The sequence below is a fragment of the Amborella trichopoda genome, chromosome 4, assembly GCF_054954075.1.
Source record: "Amborella trichopoda isolate Santa Cruz 75 chromosome 4, AtrichopodaSantaCruz75HAP2 v2.0, whole genome shotgun sequence".
Lineage (NCBI taxonomy): Eukaryota > Viridiplantae > Streptophyta > Magnoliopsida > Amborellales > Amborellaceae > Amborella > Amborella trichopoda.
In genome coordinates, this window is record NC_142339.1 from 50,278,879 (window position 1) to 50,290,308 (window position 11,430).

Below are 11,430 nucleotides of genomic sequence, written 5' to 3' on the forward strand. Positions count from 1 at the left end.
ATAAATGAACTTTTTGCTTCATCAAACCATCTTAATTAATCCTTACAAATCTCGTATATCAAAAAAACCACTGAAACGAACAAAAAATGCATTCCCCATGCTATACATGTATATGCATTCCCCATGCTATACATGTGTATATGAAATATATACAATGATACTATTTACTTTATGAAGCATCAACAAAACGTCTATAGGTGAAGTTCTACAGTATTTCACCTACACTTCATCACTGTCCAAAGTTCATCACACGGTTACAATTGTCTTGTAGTAATTGAATTTTTACAATTATTGTACTAATCAAATTTATCTAAAATTTAGGGCATGTGTACATATGACCAAGTCGCACCAAAATAAAATATTTAAAAAATAAGTCATAACATAAAATGATAAAATTACTCCTGAAACTTTATAGGGGTATTTTATATAATTTTTATCACTCAAATTATTTGTTTTATATTTTATTCATGCACACACACGCCTACAAAATTTTAGATCATTATGATTTATAAAAAAATATTAAAATTTAAAACACTATCAGACACCTGTGACCGTGTGATAAACTTTGAACAGAGATAAAACCATAAGTGAAGCACGGTAGAACTTCACCTATAGTGTTTACCTTTGTTTTAAGTCATGATCTTTCTCCCTTTCTTTTTTTTTTTTTTTCTTTTTTTTTTTTTAAGATACTGTCAACATTGTATGGATGGAGTAGAACAGTACAAAAACCCCCGAGGGATACAACAAAACGGTCACCAAGAAAGGTGACACATGAAAACGGAAAAGAAACCTCCTACAAGGCTAAGCTAAGAAAAGAAAATCAACAAGGAGCAAGAACCCCTTCTACAAGGCTAAGAAAGGAAAAACAACAGAGAACAAGAACCCAAACACTTCATGACTAAAAGGATCAGCCCCGATGTAAAACAGCACCAGCTCCGAATTTTGCGAGATTTTCAGCGACTCGATTGGCCTCCCTCGATGTTTGAGTCCATTAGATTGCTATAAGCCTGCAAAAATCATAAATCCTCCCTCCAAGTATGAATCCATGAGACTGGTATAAGCCTGCAAAGATCATAAATTCCGTCAAAATATGCCAGAGTCACCACGATGGTTTGGAAGTGCATGACGCCCAAGAGAAAACATTTTGGAAATCCCCTTCTACTATAAGAGGGAGGCCCCAAGAGCAGTCAAACCGTCTAACGCCATCGAGGAGGGCCCGAGCTTATGCGTCGGTCGACTTTAAGTCACGATCTTGGCTGGAGGGTATATGCTTTTGACTAGGCACAAAGATCAAAATAATATTTCTTGAACTATATAACACTTTAAGCTGTCAGATTTCACATCTTATGATTATGATTAAAGTTGATTGTAACTTCCCCGTACTAAAAATAAAAGGTAAAGTTAGTATAGAGCCAATGCTCCAAGCAATCAAAGTAAAACGCACCTTCAAATAATATTGAAAAATGTGGTTTCAATACTGAAAATCTTTGTGATAGCCTTAAATATTATGTCATCTTTAATTATAAAATTTAAAGCTTCAAAAATAATGTAGATCGACTAGATCTATGAAAACTTGAAAATCTTGAAAATTGATGGTCTAAAAATACGTTACAAAATACACTATTTTCAAAACTTGAAATCTATTTTTTTTTCATATCCATGCATCTTAATGTTGAAATGATCAACTTGAGGATATTTGGGCATCCAAACACCATCTTCTAGTGAAATTTTTTAAGTAGGCTCAAATTTGATTGTTTAGAGCCTCGGCTCTATATAAACTTTTCCCAAAAATAAATAGTTTTATAATATACAATCCTCCTATGATATTATTTGTCTAGTAAAACTAAGAGACAACAACAAAACTGTGATGTTTTGTAGTATACAATCCCCATATGATATTATTTGTATGGTAAATCTTAGAGAACAACAAAACTGTGATGATATATATTCATACTGCCACATGACTACAGCGGATTCTAACAGTCTACAAATATAAATAGTATTGATTTTGCATTTCTTTTTGTCCAAACCAAAACCACCAAAAGAACTCCTCCCATTAAACTTTGACTTTGCGATTCTCTCAAGGGACCACCGAATTATAGTGCTCACCAAGCCCGAAGGCATGCCTATGATAAGACAACATAATGCTAGGGTTACATGAGCCACTACCCTCTGATTTGTATTCTTTTCCCATTTCAACATCAGGAAAGGACCCTGAATATATCACAATGTGTTTCTTCAAGCAATGGGTGAGAGCCCCAAGTTCCAATTGCCCACCCCAAGCGACTGTGGATTCGACTTCTTTGCAATACCTCTCAAACCTCTCCAATGGTGAATCCTCAGAACTGACCTCGAGTTTACTATCTGAGAGAAAGAAGGGGAGGAAATCGGATGCATTCTCTCTCATATAATTGGCTGCCATTTCTCTAAGATCTTGGTATTTGTATTTGTTTCCTGGGGAGAGCGATAGTTGGTCCTCGACAGCTCGATAGAGACAGTGACCATCAGGTTTGATCTCATTTATTGTAAGCCCAAGTGGCTCGAGCTTCTTCTCAAGCTTCTCATTCTCTATCACTCTATCGCTGATTATGGTGCTCTGTTCTTCTTGTATTCTTTGTTCTCTCTCTGCTTCTTGTTGTGCCCTTCTGCTTCGCCTCTTTGCACCCTTGCTGGGTTGAGCATAGTTGGAGTCATTGTTGCTCACTGAGACCCCAGCTATGGCCATGACCAAGTTGTCTAGGTTTCCGGCCTCCTTGTTGTTGCTTAGATAGCCCATAGAGGCAAGCTCGCTAGCTTGTCTTTCTTTTAGTTTAGAAGAGAGCACTGAGATTTCCTCTTCCACTTGCTTCTTCTTGGCCTTTTGATCAGCCTTGCTTCCTTTAGCAGCTGCCTTCCTCAAACTAGTCTCCTTGTTCTGAAGCTCAGCGATCTCTTTCCTGAACAAGAGAGAGAGAGATCGAGAGATCAACGATTTGTAATGTCTTGCAGAGCATGATTTTGGAAATGAAGGGTAGAGGGCAAATGCTGTCATCATGCATTAACTTGCACGCATGAATTGAGACAGCATTAAATCACAATCTCAAAAAGAAAAGAGGGCATCACTGTTTCTCCCCATGCTTTCTAAATGTCTTATCGAGCACTGAGACTCCAGAAAAAGAAAAGCTTTTTCTTTTTATTGTTCTCCATAAAAGAAAAGTTTTGGGAGGGCACCTGAACCTCACCTTTTTGTTAAAAAACAAAAGGGGCAACATTGTCAAAATGATAACATCTAGACTTAGTCAATTAACATCTTATGAGAAGTTGTAGTGAGGTACTAAAAAAGAAAAACATAATCACTTTGGATATTACATTAGCACCAAACTGTACTCCATCCACTGTACTTTATGATAATTATTATAACTAATATATTCCACCTACGTAAATATTCTGAATATGATTAAGCTTTCATTAGAGATACTGATCTATTAGAAATTCTTTCTTCCAGACCACGTAAAGCTCGCGTCTTGCTACATGTTGATTTTTCTCTGGCCCCAAAATTAATCAAGGAAAGGAAAATAAAAATAAAAATAAAAATCTTGTGGCCCCCAAAATAGTATAATATACTTCATCTTAGTTCTCATCCAGCAGACCATTTCCAAAGCAAAATGTCAACTACTAATCCCTGCATCCCTTACTCTACCACCACATAACATTCCCTGTCTCACCTTTTCCATGATTTTAGTATCTCACTCTAATATCAATCAAATACACAAGCCTGCATTATCGAAGGCCAAACACCCTCAGTAATTGTGTTTTCAACATCTTCATTTCAAATGTAACATGATGATCACCAGAACCAGATCTCATGTAATTCTAAACACAACCATTATCATTCTACTCGAGTAGATACACTCATCATTATTTTATTTTGATAAGAAAGCCTTCATCATTGTCTGATTGGGTCAGTGGATATAAATCTCCCATTCAACATTAGGTTCCAGTAATTTACGCACCAACAACATATGATGTCAAAACTCAAAACCTGCACATTAAATGCACATCTTAAAAATAAAAAATAAGGGAGATAATATTTTAATAATAAAAATTTATATTACATGCATTAAATGCAAAATTGATCTATCAATTTTTTAAAAACATATATTTTTGTGAACCTGCACGATCATATTATATAAAAGCTAAATAAACCAGATGTTTTCAATAATTTTATTCTTTTTGTCTTAATAGCTAATGAACAATAAATATATTTTTATATTTCATTTTAGAAGAGCAACTCAACTTTCTCTTGATGGCAGTAAACAGCAATTTACTCCATCGGTAGCACAAATTTTTGGTGTTGTGTTAACACATATTCTAACACACACACACGTGAGTGAGGGCACGAGATCTACAATTTAAAAGAACACGTTCTGTGTGAAAGTGGCATCGTGATCCATGCGATTGTGGGATCGAGCTCCATTATCAATGGGATCAAGAATCCTATAAATAGGAGCGAGCTCCAAAAAAATTGGAATGGGTTCTGGTTGAGATCCCAGCCACGGAGTGCCAGAGCTAAGTTCCGGAGCGGGAGTGTCACCCTAGTTGGTCTCTCCCGATAACAACCGGAAACCATTCCAACTTTTTTGTGAGCTCACTCCTATAACAACTTTGGTGGTCGACAGTTCTTCAACTCTCGAGGACGTGGGTTTGTTCAAACTAGTCAAATCAGTAATGTGGGTCGTTGGGTGCCAAAAAAAAAAATCAAGAAAGTGGTGTTACACTTCCTATGCGACAAATGGATCAAGGCTTCCAACAAGATGCTCTAATACCATAAAGAATTTTAGAGAGAAAGGAACTCTTTCAGAAAATAATTATGCCCCACACTATTTGTGGTCGTTCTTTCATTGTATATTTCCTATCTTGTTAAATGCAATATACACTTTCCTATCTTCTACGCTGGCAATTTCCTATCTTCTACAATTACAATATGCACTTTCTTATCCTATTACATTCTACAATGGTAATATTTTGTTTTTATTAAATAAGACATTAATAAGACTGTGTCGGTGATTATAAGCAACGAAGGGGAAATGTTGAGTCCTGATAAATTGAAAGGAAGAGAAACTAAAGTTGATACAAAGCATTAGGGGAAGATGAAGGCAATCAGCTCTTCATTCATAAGTGCCAGAAAATCAAATCCCAATATTAGTGACACCAAAAGCAGCAAGCCCATAGATGAGTTTCTTTCTGCCTTAACCAGAAGAATTAAGCCATCCATAACAAGCTGCTTCTAAATATAGGTTTAAGAAAACCATATACCAAGCACATTGCATTCAACATTTTCGTTTTTTAATACATTATGTTTGATAAATTAAGCTCATATAAACAATTAAAGATGATTATAGATGATAGATAATTTCTTCAAGACACCACATACCAGAAATTACTAAAGTTTAGTGGGAAAAAAAAAAAAAACCTAATAATGACCAATACCAACATGTAAGAAGGAAAAATAAATCTTATTCCAACAACCCCTAATTGATTTCCATGCCTCAATAGAGAGTAATATTCAGATGCTCTAACTATGAACAAATATCACAATTAATTGCTAAATTCGATGAATAAAACACTAATATTATCAACACTTTCAGTTCAACCATAGCAGGAACCATTTTGCTTCAAAAGAGAGCCAATGATTCACATAAAACCCTCATGCTCAAGATATATTTGGCCTAAATATCATAACAAATGGATTCAATGAACTCAAATCGTAAAACAAACAAGCGAAAGGCAGAAAAAGAGAGAACAAGTCTTTGTTGAGCATACCTGTGTCTAGAAAGCATTTCATCTAAGGTTTCTTGCTTTTTCTGCGGTGGGTTCTCTGAAACAATAACACTAATTTCGGAGGAGCCATGATCGAAGGCGCCCACCATTGTCCCCATTAGGGCATCCGAAAACACCAACGATATTGAGCTGGTCTGTGTCCTGTACAGCACTATATATTTCTAAGTAAAGTAAAGAGGCAAAAAGGACGATATTCCCTCTTCTTATCTCCCTAGGTTACGTTAATTTTATTTTTTCAATATATAGGGAAATCAAATAAAGGTAATTTTTATTTTTTCAATATCAAATATATTTTTTAAAAAGGAAAAAGTTGATGCTCTATATCATAGAAGTAATGCGCCGCAAAAACCCACCAAAACATATTATTTTAGCATTCAGCTTATTTCAAGTCCTAAAAGTAGTATATTTTATACCGAATTAACTGGACAAATTATTTTTATATTCTTTTAAGTATAGGTTAGAGTAGGGTAAAGTAATTTATCATTAAACTCAACAAATTTTGATACTTCTATACTCTTGTCTTGTATATTTATCATTTTTTAATAATGGCATTTTTTGTCATTAGGAATTGCATTATATCATCCACATGGGCTATAACATCACCCACATATAGCATTAAATGCTATTAGTGTGCTTCACCCACATAGAGCATTAATGCTAGTATGCTCCAGGTGGTGATGTCACATCCATATGGATAACGTTACACCCTTTCTAATGAACAAAAAAATATTTATTTAAAAATGTTTCAGGTATAAATTAAAGGTATATAAGTGTTCAAAATTTATTGAGTACAATGATAAATTGCTTTATAGTGTGAACAACCTAACATAACCTTTTAAATTTAAGACTTAAATTGATGTACTCGATCCACACTATGTTTAGAGCTTTAAATTTCATAATTAAATATAAAAATAATTGTTTATATGATCATAAAGTTATCTATACCAAAATTACGTCTTTTACCATCATTTAGAGGTGCACGTTATTTGAATTGCCTAACGTTGACGCTTTATTACACCACACCCGAAACGGAAAAATAATCACTTATGCGGTCAAATCAACTAGTTTCTTGATAATATTGTTTAAAAAGATTATTTTAATCAAGTACATATTTTAATTTTCATTTGATGTGCTAAATATATTCTTGTTTTGGTTTTGGAATCTTAAATAAAGGGGGTGTCTTGCTAATTGTGCTAGTAATTTAAACAAATTTTAGGTTCCAAACCCAAAATTAGGATCCTAATTCAACCAGATAGTCTAGATGGTCTTAATCACAATGTCACTCCTAAATATTAGTTTTCTTTTGGGTTTTTTTATACATATTACTTTTGGACAATGATTTCATACAACCGTTGTATAGTAATATGATGCAACAACCTTAAAAACCCATCTTATGGCCATTTGTTTGATCCAAGTTTTGAAATATACACTCTTTTCATTCTAATGAACAATCACAAAAAAGAAAAAAATGAAAAAAAAACCTAGAAAGTATTTTTTTAGCCCAATTAACATAGGCCGTTCATTTTGGTGCAATGCTTAGATTTAGGTCTTAGAAGGATTTTTTCATTTTCAATTTTTTTGGATGGTTTTATTATCATTAGATGAACAATGTTAAAAAAAGAAAAAATGATTTTGAGTTCATAAAAGCTAAGATCTTGAAATTCACAAAATGAAAAATCTAGATTCGTTTTTTAAAGAGACTCATTTTGACTATATCTAGAGTCCAAATTGACCTTTTTTTTTGGGGGGGAAGGGGGAATTGATTATTAAGATGAAGGTAGTGTGTGTGCAAAATTTGGGGTCATACAAATACCACAACATATGGTTTCTACAAGTATCGTGGCATTATATTATGATACAGCCGTTGTATTGGATCATTGCTTATTACTTTTAGGGATAGTTTTGCTATTTTATTTCGTCATGATTATTTTTATTTTATTTTTTTTAGGTCCACCCTTCAAAAGGGACGCTCTATTTTTTGTGTCAATATTTTCATTAGAAATCAATTAAAATAATTTACTTGGAGTCATCAAATCAAGATTAAATGGTTAGAAGCTCGCTTATAAAATTATGACTAAAGCTATTTCAATCGTCCATTCAGATTGGCTGGCTTCATATGGATGGCTAGGAGAGGGTAGCATATATGAGTTTCATATACCTAGTGGCATATAAAAAGGCTCCGAAAACTTAGTACACTTTCATTTATCATGTAATAACCACTTATGTTTAATTTAAGTACAACTAAATAACTACTTGGTCCACGCCTATACTATATTTACTGGTATAACCCCATCTCGAAGTACTTTTAGGATCTCAAATTTTATGATGTGACCTCCTCAACCTAGAAACCAACTTCAAAAGAAAATAAGTACAAATAAAAAAGTAAAAAATTCATAGCAATCTATAAACACCCAAGAAAATTGTACTAAGATTTCAACAAAGACTATTTAATTTATGAATGGTCAAATCTAAATATTTAGGGACTCAAAATGTAGTTTGTTTCTTTCTTTAAATACTCGTATAGCAATAAGGACATCACGGATGTGAAACTGGACTGTTGGACGTGTATCATTGATTGAGTATAAATTTTAAAATAAAATTTGTCGAACTTTATGACACATCTTAAGTCATCTGATGGCTAAGGATGATAATGATCTAATTATATCAAAAGCAAACAGTCATTTAATACTTATTCCTAATTTAAAATCAAAAAAATTCCTCCAAGATAATTTTGCCTCAAAGAGCTAGTGTTGAGTGGTCTCCTACAAGAGTATTAGGCGCTATTAATCATAGTGTATCAACCAATATCATTTGGGATTGTCTACAAATAGACCTTTTATCTTTTGTACAAAGAAGTCACAATTATTCTTATCCCTTAAATTTCAAAATTGGTGGCGGTAAGAGTGTCATTGATTAGATATGTAGTTTAAAAAAAAAGTGCTCGAATTTCACATTACTCAACCTAAATCATCCAATTTGACATGTAATGAGTGAAAATAGTTATGACCTCTTCGTACAAAAGATAAATGGTCTCTTTATAAACAATCCTATATCATTTTATTCAACAACTTTTCATTAGATATTGTCTTTTTACTCTCAGTAAACTACCGGTTCTAAAGTTTTCCATGTCTATATCACCATTCTAAGAAAACCTAGGCTGGAAATGAGCCATAAACTTATTGAATTTTCCCCAAAATTAGTTTCGAAATAAATGTTGATTCCTTGATTCACATTTTAGGTCCGTATTTTCACTATGGAGAAATGAATTTTTTATTAGATGGAAACAAGGGAGGAACCTCATAGGCAAATTGGAGAATAGGTCCTTGAAGCTCATATTTAGCTGTCTTGTGCTTATCCATTTACAAAAATTTACAGTTGGAAGCCCATCCTTAGCACTCTTGTATTTATCCATTTGCAGTTCTACCTGAATGACCAGCCAAAAAATAGCAAAATGAATACTATAAATCTAAGTTGATTTCCCTTCTACCATAGAGAGACCACAAAAACCATCGAAGTGATGGACCAAACTGTTTTGTTGCTTATGGCAGCCCTAGTTAGACCAATGCCCTCTTCACGGATCCTTTTCCAGGTCGCCTTGCTTGGAGTCCTCATCGTGAGCCACTTTAGGCCACCAAGTAAGTAGATATTGGAACACATGGGAATGACGATTTCTGTTAATTATTTTATTATCACTAAGTTTTACTGTGGTATGATGATGATGATTTATTATCACTAACTTTATCATCGTAATTTCACTTTGTTAGAGAAAAAATGGAATTCAAGGCCTCATTTTATTTTGTGGCACCAGCCAATTACTCACCCATATAGTAAGTTCATTCACGTTACTTTGTTGATTTAATGGGATTTTACTTCACTGAATTAAAGGAATTTTGCTACGTTAAAAACTCTCCGAGTTGTAACCATAGTTAGCAAATCGCCTATTAAAACACAATTGCGGTTCTTTGTTAGGTTTATTTTAGAGTAATGATCCTATAGGACCATCTCCCACCTATGCGTGTAGGACCCCAAAGGATCACCATTAAAGTTAGTACAGATCTCTAGAAAAGTTGTCACATGGATGAAGAATTTGACTTTTCTATAGATCCGTTCCAAATTTAATGATGATCATTTGGGGTCCTACACACATGGGTGGAAGAGGGTCCTATAGGATCATTTCTCTTTTTTCAAATATTGGAAAAAATACATTATTTTTATAAAAATATTTAAAACCAAGGTTTAAAAAATGGATCGGTGACTCGAATCGGTCACACCTATACTCATATCAGATCAGGGGAATTGATTGATCGGATCGGAAGAATTGGCGAAATAGATAATTTTTTTTCAATTTTTTAAAAAATAATGCAAGAAAAATGGTTCATCCTTTTTTTCACTTGACTTGGTGAAGAATCAGTAGGAATCAGTCAAACTCAATGAAGAACTTCGAAATTGGCGGTTCCGTGAAAAAATCAGCGAGTCTACTATTCTGAATCGACATAATTCCATTTTTTTATCAGATTCGGGATGGGCATGGCGATTCTCGATCCGGATCACCCGATTCCAGATTGGGTCACCGATATTTTGAGCACTGTTTAAAACACATTTTATTGACTTTTTTGGGGAAAAAAAAAAAACCGTTCAAAAAAACTTTACTATTTATTACCTCCGAATTAAACAAATTTTGAAGTTTGTATACCCCCTTCTAAAAATTTTGTAAGTTGTATGCCTTTTCCTTTATTAAAAAGTCCTTTTTTTATCCCTTCTAAAAATCGTATAATTTTCCAAAAAAATACACTCCCTGCAAAAAAAAATTATCCCCAAATATTCAGGTTATCTTCTACTAGGGTTTATCTGGTGCTAGGGTTTATCCCCAAATCTTATTCTTCAACATTGTAGTAGCATACTAAAGGTAGCATTTTTTTCTTTCTTTTTTTTTCTGAACCTAAAGGAGGTATGAGTTTTTCATTGCACATAGTTTCAGATTTTAGTTGTTATTGTGGAAAATCACTACGTAACTTCAGATTTTTTGAACTGGATTTAAGTTTATTTCTGACTTGGATTGGGTTGAACTATGTTTTTTTTTTTGTGACTTTTTGAATTTGTTTTTATTTATTTGTGATTTTATTTAATAATGATTATGGAAAATTTTGAATTCTCGGATTAGCTTATTATTACCGATAGAGTTGTAAAGAAAGTATATACTTTAGTGAGAAGAATTCTTATTTTGATACACTAGCATACTAATTGACTTAAATATATTGCTTTAGTAAATTTTTCATGGGATCGTTACTTATTGATTGTTTTTACAAATTATTTATTTTTAAAATTTCAAACATATCTAATTTTTTCACACCAATTTTTTTGAGCCCAATCTGATACATTTGCGATATTTTTATGTACAGCAATTTTGCCCATCCATATTTTTTCCCCAAATTTTGCTTCTGAGTTTTTGGATCAAAGCCGATGTAATTCCAATTGTATGGTGAACCGATATATTGTTTTCCCGACTTGCTACTGGCATAAAAGTAAACTGAGGAAAAAAGTTTATATAAGGTTGCAATTTTAAAATGTAGAATTAAAGATGTACCTCAAAAATCCATCGAAAAAGGTTTT

General features: G+C 33.3%; 1 protein-coding gene across 3 annotated transcripts; it reads right to left on the reverse strand.

Annotated features, from left to right (window-relative positions):
• On the reverse strand, window positions 1-5,946 carry LOC18429055 (OVARIAN TUMOR DOMAIN-containing deubiquitinating enzyme 5). 3 transcript variants are annotated; one of them, XM_088865518.1, is made up of 4 exons: window positions 5,803-5,946; window positions 3,705-4,021; window positions 2,170-2,936; window positions 1-1,062 (listed from the first exon to the last, which is right to left on the reverse strand). In XM_088865518.1, exons 3-4 carry the CDS (start codon window positions 2,774-2,776, stop codon window positions 992-994), a joined length of 678 nt encoding a protein of 225 aa, XP_088721644.1. In that variant the 5' UTR covers window positions 2,777-2,936; window positions 3,705-4,021; window positions 5,803-5,946; the 3' UTR covers window positions 1-991. The 3 variants fall into 3 exon arrangements, with proteins under 3 accessions (XP_088721644.1, XP_011621470.1, XP_006838411.2); XM_011623168.3 differs by lacking the exon at window positions 3,705-4,021; XM_006838348.4 differs by lacking the exons at window positions 1-1,062; window positions 3,705-4,021 and having other exon boundaries at window positions 1,871-2,936.
• Window positions 5,947-11,430: the final 5,484 nt, after the last annotated feature.